At 39.8% G+C, this 16,928-nt stretch overlaps 1 protein-coding gene across 12 annotated transcripts in view; it reads right to left on the bottom strand.

The window, feature by feature from the left end:
* LOC130906910 (unconventional myosin-XVIIIa-like) overlaps positions 1–16,928 on the bottom strand; it is a 186,793-nt gene that overhangs the window by 51,039 nt on the left and 118,826 nt on the right. For all 12 annotated transcript variants that reach the window (XM_057821611.1, XM_057821609.1, XM_057821614.1 and 9 more), the window contains 4 exons: positions 7,455–7,598; positions 7,287–7,376; positions 4,603–4,722; positions 4,416–4,533 (listed from right to left, as the gene is read on the bottom strand). In XM_057821611.1, coding sequence (XP_057677594.1) covers positions 4,416–4,533; positions 4,603–4,722; positions 7,287–7,376; positions 7,455–7,598 — 472 coding nt within the window. The remainder of the gene's footprint in view (positions 1–4,415; positions 4,534–4,602; positions 4,723–7,286; positions 7,377–7,454; positions 7,599–16,928) is intronic.

Below are 16,928 nucleotides of genomic sequence, written 5' to 3'. Positions count from 1 at the left end.
GTGCGTGCGTGCGTGCGCGCGTGCGTGTATACGTTCTATCAATCCATATAAACTTTGAATATACACTGCTGGCAGTGTTGTCAGTAACGCGTTAGTTAGTAACGCCTGCAGTATTAACTTAGCCTTCCTGGTGTTGTCGAGGCACTTCTTATTGATTTGCAGGCATTTCAGAGCCACTTCTGGTTGATGATGGGTCACTTCCTGTTGAAACATTGACACTTCCTGTCAATGGAATGGCAAATACTGATAGTGGCAATGAATGGGAAATTTCTGTCCTACAAAAACTGTTGGACAAGTAGCGTTTGGAAATGTCCATTTTTTCCCTCAAAAACGGTCATTTTTAGGTGCGTCGTGCGAGAATCCCGGTTATTTTGATTTTAGAACGGTGTCGATGGGTCAAACGGTTTTAGCTGGGCAGTGCGCCAAAAAAATGCCATTGTAAAAAAAAATATTATAGATGGTAGATATTGCATTACATGCAAAGCTACCATCAATAAAATGGCAAATCCTAACCTTTTGGGGTCAAAACATTTGACAGATAGACTACAAAGAGACGCTCGAGTTTGACTCTAATCTGGGCTAAACCTGAGCTCAGCAAGCACCGGGACACAAAAAAGGCCGTCAGCGGAAGACATGACTAAGTGGCTCTTTGCGCGCCGACTCTAATTCTGGAGCTGTCAGGGGCTATCGGAACTTTTGACAGGGCCCAGGCAGCCATTCAGGTTTAGGTTCATTTCCAAGCCTTATCATTTTTGGGAGGCGTCTCCTTCACGCGGCAACACCGGCTACTCCATCTGCGCCGCTCATTAGCATATATATAGCATAATGACAAGTCGCGAGGCCACCGGCTCTGATCCTGACGATTATTTTCTCATTCATCAAAGAATTCTGATATGCTCTGTAATGACTTGTCTGCGGAGTTTGCTCGGAGGTGATGTGCCAACACAGAAAAAGGGCCGCCTTACGAACAACGCTCTCTCGGCGTGAGCTCACTTTCTCCGTAGGTGACGGCCAATCAGCGGCCGGCGTTACTTGTACGCCGGGGAGAGAACATTTTTAATCCCCTAGTGTGAAATCTTAAATTGGAGAATACACGTAATGGCATTATGCAATATGTCTAACTGTCATGTCGCCCGCTGAAACAGGCACTTAAAGCCACCGAATCCTACAGCGACAACTAGAAAATGCAATATCTGGAGGAATTGCAATGATAGCTTTGTTGTGATGGTCGGGTCACCTCCTGTTGATTTAGGGACTAGGCCTGCAACTAACTATTATTTTATAATAGGGCTGTCAAAATTATCGCGTTAACGGGCGGTAATTAATTTTTTAAATTAATCACGTTAAAATATTTGACGCAATTAACGCACATGCCCCGCTCAAACAGATGAAAATGACAGCACAAAGCAACGTCAAACTTGTTACTTGTGTTTTTTTGGAGTTTTCTCGCCCTCTGCTGGCGCTTGGGTGTGACTGATTTTATAGGCTTCAGCACCCATGAGCATTGTGTAATTATTGACATCAACAATGGCAGGCTACTAGCTTATTTTTTGATTGAAGATTTTACAAATTTTTATTAAAACGAAAACATTAAGAAAGGTTTTATTATAAAATTTCCATAACTTGTACTAACATTTATCTTTTAAGAACTAAAAGTCTTTCTATCCATGGATCGCTTTAACAGAATGTTAATAATGTTCATGCCATCTTGTTGATTTATTGTTATAACAAATACAGTACTTATGTACCATATGTTGAATGTATATATCCATCTTGTGTCTTATCTTTCCATTCCAACAATAATTTACGGAAAAATATGGCATATTTTATAGATGGTTTGAATTGCGATTAATTACGATTAATTAATTTCAAAGCTGTAATTAACTCGATTAAAAATTTTAATCGTTTGACAGCCCTATTTTATAATCGATTAATTGGTCAACTAATTAAACAATTAATCAATTAATCGGGTAAATGTCACTTTTTTCAATTACCTTCACAGTTTACCTTGAAGCATGTTGTAAGTAACAATGAAGACAAAATCCAATTTCAAAGCACACTCTCTTGTATGACAGTTTACAGTCTGAATGGGGGTTTGGGTTATAAGCTGTTATATGTAGGGATGGGAATCGGAACCGGTTCTTAAAGAGAACCGATTCCGAGTGGTCCGATTCCATGGAATTGCTTGGCAATTTATCTGACGATTCTCTTATCGGTTCCAATCAGCACGGTTTACGTGTTGAAATTTACGCATGTTACACACTTTCGAATCGGCAAGCACTGCAACATAATTACCATTGGCGAGACTTCTCATTAAGTGTAACCTGGAGAGAGTCGTTGCCGAGCGCTAACTTGAAGTTTAAGCATCATGTCAAAAATTCTGAACTTCCCCTTTAACAAAAATATATTCAAGATATCTCATAATATTTACAACTGAGACGTTTCATGTTAGAAATAGAATTTCAAGAATTTAGACAAGTTTAAGGTGAAGAAGGTCCTAAACGATTAATTGCTTATCAAAATGGTTGTCGAATAATTTGCTAAAAAATTTGTTGTCGATTTATTGATTTATTTATTGTTGCATCTCTATTGGGGATATTTCAGAGTCACTTCCAGTTGATAACACTTCCTGTCAACTAGGGCCATTGGAAATGAATGGGAAAGTTTTGGGCAAATTTTTGGGGAATCCTACGTTTTCGCCAAAAACAGCATCCCACTTTTGTACACCTTCAGGATTTGTATTGAAACTATGAATGATGTGATTAAGATAAAAATCGTAGGACTAGATCCATTTTAGGGAGCCCCTAAAGGGACACTGACAGAAATAAAACAAATTTAAGTTTCTGGTGCTCACCAGAAACCAACTATCGGGTGCCCACCAGAAACGAACTATCGGCTGTCCACCAGAAACTAACTCTCTGGTGCCCACCAAAAACTAAGGGACAGTTTACATGGCAACTCTGCGACACGAAGACGCAATGACTGTGTTGCGGAGTGGCCTCGCGTGCATATGGTGTCGGCGAAGACGAAAAATTCTGAATCCTGCCTCCATAGTGGAAGAAATCGATTCCGGGGGATTAAGGGGGGCTTGCCCTGCATGCATATCAAAGGCTCCCGCGGCACGAGACCGCGCCGATAACGTCAGCACTCGTACACATCACATTGGGCGTGCGCAGCGGTGCTACTAAACATTAAAAACAGCAAATATGGCAGAATGTCGGCTTTAATTTACTGTTTTGATAATATTTTTAAATTAAATATGTTGAATGTTTCCATTTTTGTGCCTTTTTGAACAAAAGAAAAATGCCATTTCTTCGAGTGGGTGGGCATATTTTTTTCTGGGCTGAGGAACTTTGGTGGGGTCAAAGTGCATCATTCGCTGTCGCCTTGTAAATCTGCACTGCCCTCTAGGGCCTGGCTTGAATACTACATCGTTTTCCTGCGGAATTGCGACATTGTTCGAATGGATACTGGCCCATATTAAAGCAAATTTGAAATTTTTCATATTCTCGGAGAGTCACCATGTAAACGGCCCCTAACTATTGGGTGCCCACCAAAAACTAACTATCTGGTGTCCACCAAAAAACAACTATCTGGTGCCCACCAAAAAGTAACTATCGGGTGCCCACCAAAAATTAACTATCTGATGCCCACCAAAAACTAACTAGCTAGTGCCCACCAAAAACTATCTAGTGCCCACCAGAAACTAACTATCGGGCTCCCAACAAAAAGTAACTGGTGCCCACCAAAAACTATCGGATGCCCAGCAAAAACTAGCTATCTGGTGCCCAGCAAAAACTAACTATCTGGTGCCCACCAAAAACTAACTATATGGTGCCCACCAAAAACTAACTGGTGCCCACGAAGAAGTAACTATAGTGTCCCACAAAAAACTAACTATGTGGTGCCCACCAAAACTAACTATCGGGTGTCCACCAAAAACTATCTAGTGCCCACCAGAAACTAACTATCGGGTGCCCAACAAAAACTGGTGCCCACCAAGAACTATCGGCTGCCCACCAAAAACTAACTATCTGGTGCCCACCAGAAAGTAACTACGGTATCTGGTGCGCACCAAATTACATACATTTATTTCTATTGATGCCCCTTTAGGGGCTCCATACCATTTTAAAATGTTACTTTTTTTTTTTTAAATAACCCGTATTTCTGAGTGCACAGAATTTTTTTGGGTGTCAAACAAAAGTTTCCCTGCGTTGCGTGAGAATTTGGGTTGTTTTGGTGTTTCAACTGTGTCGGTGGGTCAAACAGTTTTGGCTGGGAAGAAATCATATTGAAAAATAGATGAAATATTATAGATGGTAGCTTTTGCAAAATTTGGAAATCTACCATCAAAGATAACATGCTGTTCTCTGTCTCCAACAATGGAAGTGTCCATTGTAATGGCATCAACTAACCGGCATCATCATCATCGTCGTCGAGCTCCCCGTTGAGCTCTGATGTTTTCATGAGCCGAGCTTCCATCACCTCCATCTCCTGCGCTTCCATTTGTTTCTTCACGGCATCAAACTTTGCCTAAATCGCACGGATTTGATGCTTGATTTTGCAGTTTTGATAACAAAAAGACTTTCGCCACGTATTTGCCTGCAGATCCTTCATGTCTTTTTCCAAGCGAAGTCTCTCGGCCGTCTCGTTCTCCAGCAGCTGGGATGCTGACTCACTCGTGCTCCTCTCATCAGCCAGTTCTGCCAACAAGTCTGCAATCTGTCCACATATAATGTAAACAACTTACTCATCACAGTTCTCTGCAATATTCAGCGAATTCCCGCTCTATCGCAGTTCATCTTTGGCGCCCTGGCTGTTTCGCAGATTTCAATCGTTATCTTTCGGTTTTGTCAGTAAACAGGCATTTAATTCCATTCCGTACAGTTGGACACATTTAGGACGCTTCCGCACTAGCACTGTTTGGTCAGTTTTAAACGGACCAGATTTCTTTTTCTCAGATAGTCCGCTTCATTTTGTAAATGTGAACGCGCATCCGTACTCTCGTTCGGACCAAACAAACTAACTCTGGCCGTTTCGTGAGTCTCGCTCTCCTGGAAGTTCGACAATTCAACAGTCCAAAAAGTCACGAAAGTGAGAGTGACTGCATGCCTGTGTGACTTGGGGTACGATGTGGTTTCCTTTCGCGGTTTAAAATTCCCCTATGCATTTTTTATATACTCCAGTTGGCTCAGTCGGGAGGGCACCACGCTTTGACGCTGTACCATAAACTTCATAATGTGTTGACATGACACATTCCCCATTAACTGCGTCACGCCTTCCCAAAGGGGGCCGTCCAACACTCCGCTACATTTATTAGCAGTCCGTCACATGCAGCGATCTAACACCGGATTTCTGTTGAAAAAGTATGAAAGCTGTACCGCACACAAACAGAAAAGATTGTGTTAGGAGTGATTTGTTCGAGGATTCAAGGTAATTATTATATTTTTCTTAGCGTGCATGCATTTTGAAACGTTGTGAAAAAAATCAATGGGAGAAATTAGTCGCTACCGAATTGGCGTCTTAATTCGCAATATTTACGTTAAATAAATGCTGACTGCTTGTTTCTTTGCTCTTTTACCAAAGAATCGAGACTGTTTTACGTCCATATAAAAAACAATTCAGGGATTTAAGCATTTATTCACAAGAATTTCCAACATAAAAAGCTCTTTGTGATGATAAGGCAGCGCCACAGTGGCTTAAAGACTAGCAACACGTTCGACATATTACGTAAAATAAATGCTAACTGCAGTTTTTTTGCTTTTAACCACGAATCAAGACTGTTTTACGTCCATATCTTTAAAGAATTCAGGGATTTAAGCATTTATTCGCAAGAATTTTCAACGGTAAAAGCTCTGTTTACATATGGCGGCCGCCACATTGACTGACAGACTAGCATTGTACTTCGACATATTTACGTAAAATAAATGCTAACTGCACGTTTTTTTGCTTTTAACCAAGAATTGAGACTGTTTTACGTCCATATCTATAAGGAATTCGGGGATTTAGGCATTTATTCACAAGAATTTTCACCATAAAAGCTCTGTTTACACAAGGCGGCGTCTAGCTACATTCACTAACAGACTAGCATTATACTTCGACATATTTCCGTAAAATAAATGCTAACCGCATGGTTTTGCTTTTACCCGAAAATCCAGACGGTTTTACGTCCATATCTAGAAAGAATTAGGGGATTTAGGCATTTATTCACAAGGATTTTCGCCAGAAAAGCTGTTTCCATCAGGCGGCCGCTAGCTACATTCACTAACAGACTAGCATTGTACTTCGACATATTTGTTATTTATTTTTATTTATCATTTACGTAAAATAAACACTAACTGCACGTTTTTTGCTTTTAACCAAGAATCTAGACTGTTTTACGTCCATATCTATAAACAGTTCAGGGATTGAAGCATTTATTCAAAAAATTTTCAACGGAAAAAGCTCTTTGTTTACATAAGGCGGCCGCTAGTTACATTCACTAACAGACTAGCATTCTACTTCGACATATTTACGTCAAATAAATGCTAATTGCATGTTTTTGTTTTTTGCTTTTAGCCAAGAATCAAGACTTTTTTTACGTCCATATCTTTAAAGAATTCGGGGATTTAAGCATTTATTCACAAGAATGTTCAATGAAAAAACCTCTTTGTCTGTGATTCCATTTGGTCGGCTTTGACGGCCTCGCCAACAATGCAGGCCCCCTTTTTATCCACCTTGTGTCCCGTCAATACATTATGAAGTCTATGGTTGTTGCGAGGTAGCTCTGCAACCGGACCCTGGTCCTCTTGGTCGAATGTGAAAGCGCTCTTCGACATAGCTGTCAAACTCAAGGATCAGGGTCCAATCATTGTTGAGACAATGCAAGTATTTTTTGGTTTCCATTCGACAAAACCGGGTATCATTCAATTTTTAATGTACGTTGAAGACAATCTTATATTTATATTTGTTAACAGTAATCATGGCCCCTCCGAGGGAAACCATAACTACCACAAAAATGAGTTTGACACCACTGATTTGGAGCAATTATAGGGAAAGTCCCCTATTAAGATGCAGTAAGAGTTGTCATTCCCACAGAGCAGAAAGAATGCAGAATATGCCTGTGAGTTATTTTTTAATGTGCTGCTCTCAATTATTTCAAGTGTTATGGCTACTAGAACATCCATCCCAAACTTTGTTAAGCCATTTAAAAAATTATGTTCATGGCTTGGTTCAACATTTTCATGTTGAAAAGTCAATTTTGATTGTAAATCCCGAATCGAACATCAGAATTTTTCAAGACGCACCCTGCTTTCCAGTCGATCTGTGTTCAATCTCAGCTCGTTGCGCTCTTTTTCCACTTTCTCCAACTTTGATTTTTGCATCTGGATCTCCTCCTGAAGAGCACAACAAATATTGATATGCAAAGTTATGTGTTTGCAAACAAATAAAAAATGAAGAAGGAGTTAGCTCACATCTTTGCACCGCATCTGGTCCTCGGTGAGTTGGACCTTAATGAGTGGTTGGACTGTCGTGAAAAGGTTCCACCATGGCCAGTCCTTCACGCCGCGGTTTTTGTGGATATTCTTCTGGATGCAACGAATTGCTAGATCCTGAATCTGTGTCAATCAAAGCATTTGATTGAAATTGCAATATTAGCAGTGATATTATCATTATTAGCAATATCATTTTTAAATCAAAATGAATAACAAATGATCCATTTTGTTCATATAGTAACATTCATGTCATTCTCTTAAACAACAATTCTCCACATTGTTGACCTCTTCAAGACCATTTGATGGCGCCATACAGCAAATGAACCATTATGAAGCTTCGACCCAATCGGCTACAAAGCAAAATGTGTCATTAGTATTGGTAAAATGCAACGTGCAAAGTTCATGTTCTGTGATCATTTGTTCTTCGGTTACTGTTCCAGTTGTTTCATGACTTAATAGTGATGTTCCAACCCCTAGCAAAAAGTATGGAATTGCCAGTCTCGGACGAGCACTCACTCTGACATTTTATTACGTAGAACAAACTCAGATAAAAGGCCTGAAAAAAATTATGAATTCATTCAAAAGTGCAACTCCTTGGCATTCAGAAACACTAAAAGAAATGAATAAAATACATTGTGGTGGTCAGTAAATGTTATTTTTATAGAGCAAGTGCAGGGAAATAAATTGAATCGCTCCATTCTGAAGAAAAAAATATGGAAGCACTCCATTTTGAGTAGAAAACACAGACACACCCAGTCAATTTCCTTTCTTTAACTCATTTGCTCCCAAAAACCTATAAATATGTTCTATTTTTTAATTGTTTCAGTATCCCAAAAACGTATTTATATGTCTTTTACGTTTTTTTTTGTTTTTGTTTTTTTGTTTTTTTCAAAAGAGACATCTCTAGGTTCTGATGCAACTTAGCTCCAAAGCACAACGCTCAAAATCCATTTTAAAGCAATAAAACTGGCCACTGGGGGGGCAGTAGCGCATTTTGTAAGAACTCATATCCGACCATGAAAGGAAATGAATGAAGAGAAATAGTCAGGAAACGGAAGTTGGAAGAAGTATGAAGCGTGAGAAAAATGCGGCGAACAATGTCAAACACAAGGCACATGCCCCACACAAGTTCCCTAGGTGAATTCTGTTATGAGTTAGTGGTCACTATAAAAGAAAGATTTTTTAAAATCTATCTTGATGAGACAGGCGGTGATGAGGGAAAAAGTTTCCCCGTCTGCCGATACAGCCGCAGCGTCATCTCTTAGTTCAGTAGTTTAGTTATGTGTAAATAGTTACTTTCCTTTTAAAAGCTCTATTTGTCTTGTTGTTTATGTTATTTTGTAGAAGGAAAACATTATTCAGATGTTTGGGATGTAACTAAAGCAAAAAATACTTGTGTTAAAGTCAAAGTTATGTTTCAAATGTATGCTTTCACAAAAAGCTCAATTTCTCTCCTTTTTCATCAGAAATTGGAAAATTGCTCAAACTAAGCTATTTTCTAATGCTGATTTCAAAAGAACCGAAAAAGATATGAACTAACTTTTTTTACTGCTGAAAGAAGAGAGTCTAATCTTTTTTTTTGGTGGGTTGCCCAACGACAGCCCCAAAACATCACTGCTCTAGAGGAGATCTGCACGGAGGAATGGGCCAAAATACCAGCAACAGTGTGTGAAAAGCTTGTGAAGAGTTACAGAAAACATTTGGCCTCTGTTATTGCCAAAAAAGGGTACATAACAAAGTATTGAGATGAACTTTTGGTATTGAACTAATACATATTTTCCACCATGATTTGCAAATAAATTCTTTAAAAAATCAAACAATGTGATTTTCTGTTGTTTTTTTTCCCCCACATTCTGTCTCTCACGGTTGAGGTTTACCATTGTTGACAATTACTGGCCTCTCTAATATTTTCAAGTGGGAGAACTTGCATAATTAGCGGCTGATGGGTAAAATATGTGATTATATGACCCGGAGTGAATAGCCATAATATTGCTTGTGTTGAGTGACAATAAACTTGTTTACTCCGCCACTCCGACACCTGTCACGCCTGTTATACTTGTTATCTATTGTGAGGGAACTTGTTTTTCATGCCGTACTGGCGCCTGTACTACACAACAAACCTCAACTGGGAGGGAATCTCATACCATAATGGGGAGGGAATCTTATGACAGTAATACGAGCTGAAATCGCCATGTATGGGCAACATGGTTCATCTTCTGAGCTTAGAGGCTGGCCACCTTTGTGCTCACGAGATGTACTGTTATAAAGCCAGGAGCATTCTCCACCCCGTTAGAGTCCGCCAAAGGATGATGTACGAATCGCTTGCCTCTATTCCTCTTCGGACTCTGATCGAGGCGTTGGCTCTCCGCCCTTTTGTCACGGTAAGAGTTCTTTTGCATTATTAGAGGAATATTTGTGCTTAGACGGTAGCGTGGGGATACTACAAGTGACAATCTAGATCTAGCGTTATCGTTATTACATGTTATGCTTGTTTTGATATTTGTTTGCTTGCCTTTGTGTGGGACTGTACTCAATAAACCTTTTGAATTCTGCAATAATCATCAATAAACATTGTCTATTGAGAAAAAGTGTGCTTGTTGCTGACTCACCGCGAACCCGTAAATTTCGTAAGACAGTGGTTGACTAAATACTTATTTGCCCCACTGTATATCGTCACATCGTACATCACTCGAGGCTGGCAGTGATCCGAGTTAACTACACACACACCATAGAAACACAATGTGAGTTGAGTGTTCCGATTTATGGCTTCTACACGCCACCTTCCGCTACCTCAAAGCAACAAACCGCTCCGTGAATCCCATTTTTGTTTTAATGCCGACGTATCGGGTAAGCAGCTATCCATGGGTTTGCCAGCCAGTCAGCCAACCTCCTACTGAGAATTTCAGCCAAGTGTGTTCCAAGGCTGGGAGCTAATTTCTGATTAATTAAATCAAACACGTTGGCAGCTCATTCTAAGTATTACACGATTTCCATGCCGCTTATGCATGAGGCTCCTTCGCAGCAGCAGATTACGGGGCAAACCCAATTAGAGCGACACAATTCTCTGCATCAGGTACATAGCGCCCTGAAGGTATTCCCTATGACCAATTAGGATTCGTCACACTAAGAACACCTCACGAGGAGGAAAAGGCAGCCAATTTCTGACACGAGTCTCACTTGTCGGAGCGAGTCAGAAATGATTGCAAAACAAACAAATAATTGTACTACATGAGCACCGTGTATAAACATTTTAGCATCCGTATTACATTAAGACAATGTGACAAGCGTGAAGGCAAATTACAAGACAAATGCATTACGGCTAAAGATGTGATTGGGCTTTGTGTGCATACAGCCATGTTTGTATGTGTATCAAAGCTGCTACTGCTGACACCTTAATCTCATTAGTGAGATTACTGTATTCATGTTTGAAAGGATTACCTCCACTTGCCGATATTGGACAGGAGTGCCCGCTTTACAATCTCTGTTGGATGTGATCCCAAATGCGTTTGATGAGGCCGGGGTTAGGCTTGGGACGGCCTTCGGCATTACGTTCTCTGCAATGTCTTAAGTAAAATTGGGCCAACTCAGTGGCTGCCGTAAAATAGATCAGAACATAATGTACAGAGGTTGGCCGATATATGACGGAAAAAACAGACAGGTCTGAAAAAGCAGTTTCTGCTCTTTCACCCCTCTTTACAATTAACTGCTGTGGTTTAAGTAGGGTTGTTCTGATCATGGTTTTTTGCTCCCGATCCGATCGTTTTAGTTTGAGTATCTGCCGATCCCGATATTTCCCGATCCGATTGCCTTTTTTTGCTCCCGATTCAATTCCAATCATTCCCGACAATTTTTCCCGATCATATACATTTTGGCAATGCATTAAGAAAAAAAACTCAGACGAATATATTCATTCAACATACAGTACATAAGTACTGTATTTGTTTATCATGACAATAAATCGTCAAGATAGCATTTACATTATTAACATTCTTTCTGTGAGAGGGATCCAGAGATAGAAAGACTTGTGACTTTGTATATTGTGACTAAATATTGCCATCTAGTGTATTTGTTGAGCTTTCAGTAAATGATACTGTAGCCATGCCCAAATGCATGATGGGTGGATGTAACACGCCTTTAGCAACCATGACTGTGCGTAGTGCTACCAATTGATTTATCTTCTCTGCGTTGGGAAATAACATAGGGTGTTAAGAAAAAGATCAATTGCTACCTTGCTTCCCCACATTGCTTCCCACAATATATCTAATCGTAGGGAGAGGGATTGTAAGGCTTTAGCCAATCAAAAAAAAAGGCTCCAAAGGCTGCCAAAATTCACTCTACTGATTTGGCAACCAGTTCAGGGTGTCCCCTGCCTCCTGCCCGTAGTTAGCTGGGATAGGCTCCAGCACCTCCGCGACCCTCGTGAGGAAAAAGCGGCATGGAAAATGAATGAATGAATGAATGATTTTACGATACCTTTTAGCTCTCTATATAGGTAAAACGGTGCCATTACAGATTGAGCGCGACAATGCGTGAGTGGGTCGTGCAGCGCATGCATTAATTGCATTAAATATTTTAACATGATACATTTTTTAAAAAATTAATTACCGCCGTTATCGGGATAAATTTGATAATCCTACCTTAAGCCTAAACCAAAGACTCTGGATGACTGTAACATATTATGTCTGTAATGTTAAATACAATTAGAAAACGATTTAATTAAAAAATATATATATTAGGGCTGTCAAAATTATCGCGTTAACGGGCGGTAATTAATTTTTTAAATTATTCATTCATTCATTCATTTTCCATGCCGCTTTTTCCTCACGAGGGCCGCGGAGGTGCTGGAGCCTATCATCAAGTTAAAATATTTGACGCAATTTACGCACATGTCCCGCTCAGACAGTATTCTGCCTTTTGGTAAGTTTTACAGCAAGGCTTTTTGTGCTGTCTAACAGCGAACTCTTGTGGTCGCTTTGCGACATGGTTTATTGTTTTCTTGCCAGTTCAATATGGCTGCACGACGTCTCGGGCTGACGCCTACGTTGTAATGTTGTGCTTATATGATCCTTGGGCAAGATTTGTCCGTAAGTATGGTTGTTGTAAAGAATGTACATATTATGTTAGTAAGCGAAATGTTGTATTTTTTGTATGAGACACTTTTTGTTTATGTTTAGTGAACCTGTATAGCGTGCTTAGCTAACGTTGTTGCTAATGCAATGCTTGTGTACTTTTTTTTGTAGTTTTATGACGGTCTAAAGAGGACAATGGTTTGAGGCCATTTTATTAATAAATCAGATGAAAAAGGAAGGAGTCTGATTATTAAGGCGTCGTTCACTAGCTGTCTAGCTTTGGAAAAAGTAGACGCTTCGGAGTGAGGACACCATAGACAGATTTAAATGACAGTAGAGTGAAATGCCCACTACAGTCCTTATGTACCGTATGTTGAATGTATATATCCATCTTGTGTCTTATCTTTCCATTCCAACAATTTATTTTACAGAATATATATATAATTTACAGAAAAATATGGCATATTTTATAGATGGTTTGAATTGCGATTAATTGCGATTAATTACGATTAATTAATTTTTAAGCTGTAATTAACTCGATTAAAATTCTTAATCATTTGACAGCCCTAGAAAAAAATGAATAAAACTCGGACGAATATATACATTCAACATACAGTACATAAGTACAGTATTTGTTTATTATGACAATAAATCCTCAAGATGGCATTTACATTATTAACATTCTTTCTGTGAGAGGGAGCCACAGATAGAAAGACTTGTGACTTTGTATATTGTGACTAAATATTGCCATCTAGTGTATTTGTTGAGCTTTCAGTAAATGATACTGTAGCCATGCCCAAATGCATGATGGGTGGATGTAACATGCCTTTAGCAACCATGACTGTGCATAGTGCTACCAATTGATATATCTTCTCTGCGTTGGGAAATAACAGGGTTTTAAGAAAAAGATCAATTGCTACCTTGCTTCCCCACATTGCTTCCCATGATATATCTAATCGTAGGGAGTGGGATTGTAAGGCTTTAGCCAATCAAAAAAAGTCTCAAAAGGCTGCCAAAATTCACTCTACTGATTTTACGCTGCCTTTTAGCTCTCTATATAGGAAGTCCCGATCGATCGGCATCCCGATCGATCATCTAGTTTTAAGCCAAAAGAACTGTTGTGTTTGAGAACAGTGGCGCCCCCAGGGGGTGGCCCGGGGTGGTTGGCCACCCCACTGGCCACCCCGCTTGCCAGTATATCATTAGATTGTTGTAGCATCAGTTATGCATTTCATCCCAAATGCAAATCTGCCAGCACCTGCTTTTCCCCAGTAATTATTTTGTTTTGTTAAATGTACACCTTATGCCTAATATATACATAACACAATAAAACAAAATTGTTGTGGAACTCAAAATGTTGACTGGACAGTTATGGACTATGCACATTAAATCATTAGTAACATCAAATATTACACAATACAACAAAGTATATCAGTAGCCGTGTCCTTAAGTCTTTCTGATAGTTTTGCCCTGACCTTTTTACTGCAATAATATAATGTGATTGGGGAAAATATTACATTATGCTTTTGGGATGTATGATTGCTTCCGTGGCATATATTGTAACAACTTCTATTGTTTTTCACCTTGTTCCCATAGTTAGGAGACGCGCTTGAGAATCTCACGAGATAACTTGTTTGGACACGCCTGGGTCCCATAGTTACACGCCTGGGTCCCATAGAGATAACTTGTTTTGCACCCATAATATTTACCACTTGTTGGCATCTGTTGCAGGACAGCTCATTTGTCCCATGTGAAAAGCCCTTTTTCAAGGGGGCTGAACCAAAAGTAGCTTAAATGTTTGTGATTAGACGGGGCCACGCCGCTCGGGGGCAGAAGTTGGCCTCTCCGCCTCCGGGGGGTGTGTCCCTACAAAAGCCGAACATTTCCGGGCGACCAGTGAGGTCTACCAGCGGGTCACGTACGGATCGCCTGGCCTTTGTCCCTTTGCCGCTTAACTGGAGTGTTGTTGGCTTCCCACTCGTTTGTCACGGTAAGCGATTTTCATTTCTAAGGGACAACTAGTTGTGCTGTAACGTAACGTGGGGATTCTGAGATTGACAAGCTCAAGTCTAGCGTCATCATTGACATTTGTTGATACTTGTTTGCTTGCTCTTGTGGGATTGTAATCAATATATCTCATTTATTCTGCATTTTCTAATCAATAAACATCGTCAATTGAGCAAAAGTGTGCCTGTTACTGATTCACCAAGAACCTGGAAATTTCGGAAAACGTAATGAAAACCTGAAATTATGGCTTTTAGTTTTGGTGTGCCACTCCAAGATTTTAAGTGGCCCCATCTGGCCACCCCTATGAAAAATTTCTGGAGGCGCCACTGTTTGAGAACAATATATCTATAAGCTGCCATAGCAGATTCATGGCGCATTAAGCCCCCAAAACTATTTTTAATCTGTCCGTTTTAACCTGGAAACCCCCCTTTACAGACGTCGCGCAACTGCTTTTGTTTCAACCCAGCCATAAAAACAAGCTAAGTAATTAAATGTATTATTCAAAGTCATTTTTAGCTTAGGATCATTAATTGATGTCTAATAGTTAGTTAAAGAAAAAAAAAAGAATTAAAAAAATTATTCACTCGCATATTTTAAACTTTTAAACAAATCATGTCACAATGAAAAAAATGGTGTCTGTAAATAAATCACGGATATCTACCTCATAACTATCGCTTAATTGTTTTCTTTTTTTTTGTGTTACCGTCGCATTTTCCCCAATATTTTAGATGATAATCGATCCAAACAAAGAAAATTGAAAAAAAAAAAACGTTTAAAAGGGTAAATATATGAAAATGAAAATCTCAACCACTCCTTGATGTATGCGATTTCTGCTTCGCGACCCTTGTTATATTACCATGTTTCACCAATAAAATCCCCCAAAAATCCGGCTGTGGCCATTCACATCTGTGTCTTGACACTCGATGAGTACATGGAGTTTGGGGATCAAAAAAAGGTCAGTACGTGATAATATCTCGTTAAAATCGTGGCGTCTTTAATTATGCTCTCTCATGCTCTCACCTCCAGTTAGGGTTTTTCTGGTTAAAAATAAATATATGTTTTTAAAATGCCCTACTGTTCAAAATTTTTCTTTCGCCAGAAAATTGAGATTTTAAGCTTTCCAATGATGTAGCACACATGCACAAGGGTGTAGGTTTGCATAGGGACGGTAAGGACATACATTACCAACTTTTCAGTACACTCAAATTGTCTCCACCAACTTTTAAGCAACCTTATATGCATTAAATAATGAGGTCAGGTTGTTGGAATTATGTGACTCCTTCAAGGTATATAGGTAATTTAGATTGTTTTCCCATATGTTGTCAGAATAGAATTGACCATACCATTATTATGTTAATTATTTTCATTTCATTACCCCTTTCACAATGTGCCCCCCCCAAACACGCGTTTGATTGGCTGACGACTAGACCCACCCCCGCCACACGCACGCTCACACAGCTCCGACAGATATACATGTCGACAACATGCTGCCTCCTCCGCCCCCAAAGATGGTATATTAGATGTTTTTTATCAGCCAGCAGCAGTCACTGTAAATAATGTAAAAAGACGCCAATGTTGTGGAGGTGGGAAACACACCACTAATTTTGCTACTGAAAGCTCAACCTGCATCAGAGTTAGCATGACATTGAACTGTGTGAACTTGCTAACCTGCAAAACTCGAGTAGGAAGCAGCTTAGAGAGAAGCGTCCCTCTGTGTTTTCTACTGTTAAAATGTGAAATATGTAGTGAACTCTGCTGGAATCTATATAACATGGAAAATGCTGGCATGAAGCTGCTTAGAGAGCGAGGGTGCTGCGTAACCTCATGTGTTGCTCATACAACACAACATACATAAAACAATCATAGTTAACTACATACATTAAAAATATATATTCTGGATACCGCAAGCAACCCACACTAGCGTTGCGATCGACGGAATGAGCACCCCTGAGATAGCCTATCTATTTATTTGGTTCATATTCGTGAGAAATGTCGCCCTGATGCCGTTCATCCAATCTATTTGGTTTTTAAATGTTCCATCCCGAGCAAAAAGTGTAGATGAAGGTTATGCTTCTACATCGTCTCTACCAGACCAAACCTACGCCCTTGCATATGCATATAGGACAATTTTGAGTTTGGCCAAACTGGGGTCTCAGACCGGAACTTCAAGTCACCTGAGTGTTTTCCGCCATATGGACTTTTTTCCAACTTCGGCCGATTAACAAAAAAAAAAAAAAAATCGATAAAAAAGGATTTTGATCAGGCATCTGTGTGGGCATCTGTGGCCACCGCTGACTGACGGTAAGACCCCGGAAGGACCCTGCAGCACCTTGAAGCAATACCTGACTGCAACCGACAGCCGCTACAAACTACCCCA

Source organism: Corythoichthys intestinalis, chromosome 18, assembly GCF_030265065.1.
Source record: "Corythoichthys intestinalis isolate RoL2023-P3 chromosome 18, ASM3026506v1, whole genome shotgun sequence".
Classification (NCBI taxonomy): Eukaryota; Metazoa; Chordata; class Actinopteri; order Syngnathiformes; family Syngnathidae; genus Corythoichthys; species Corythoichthys intestinalis.
This window is presented reverse-complemented; position numbering and strand designations above follow the sequence as displayed.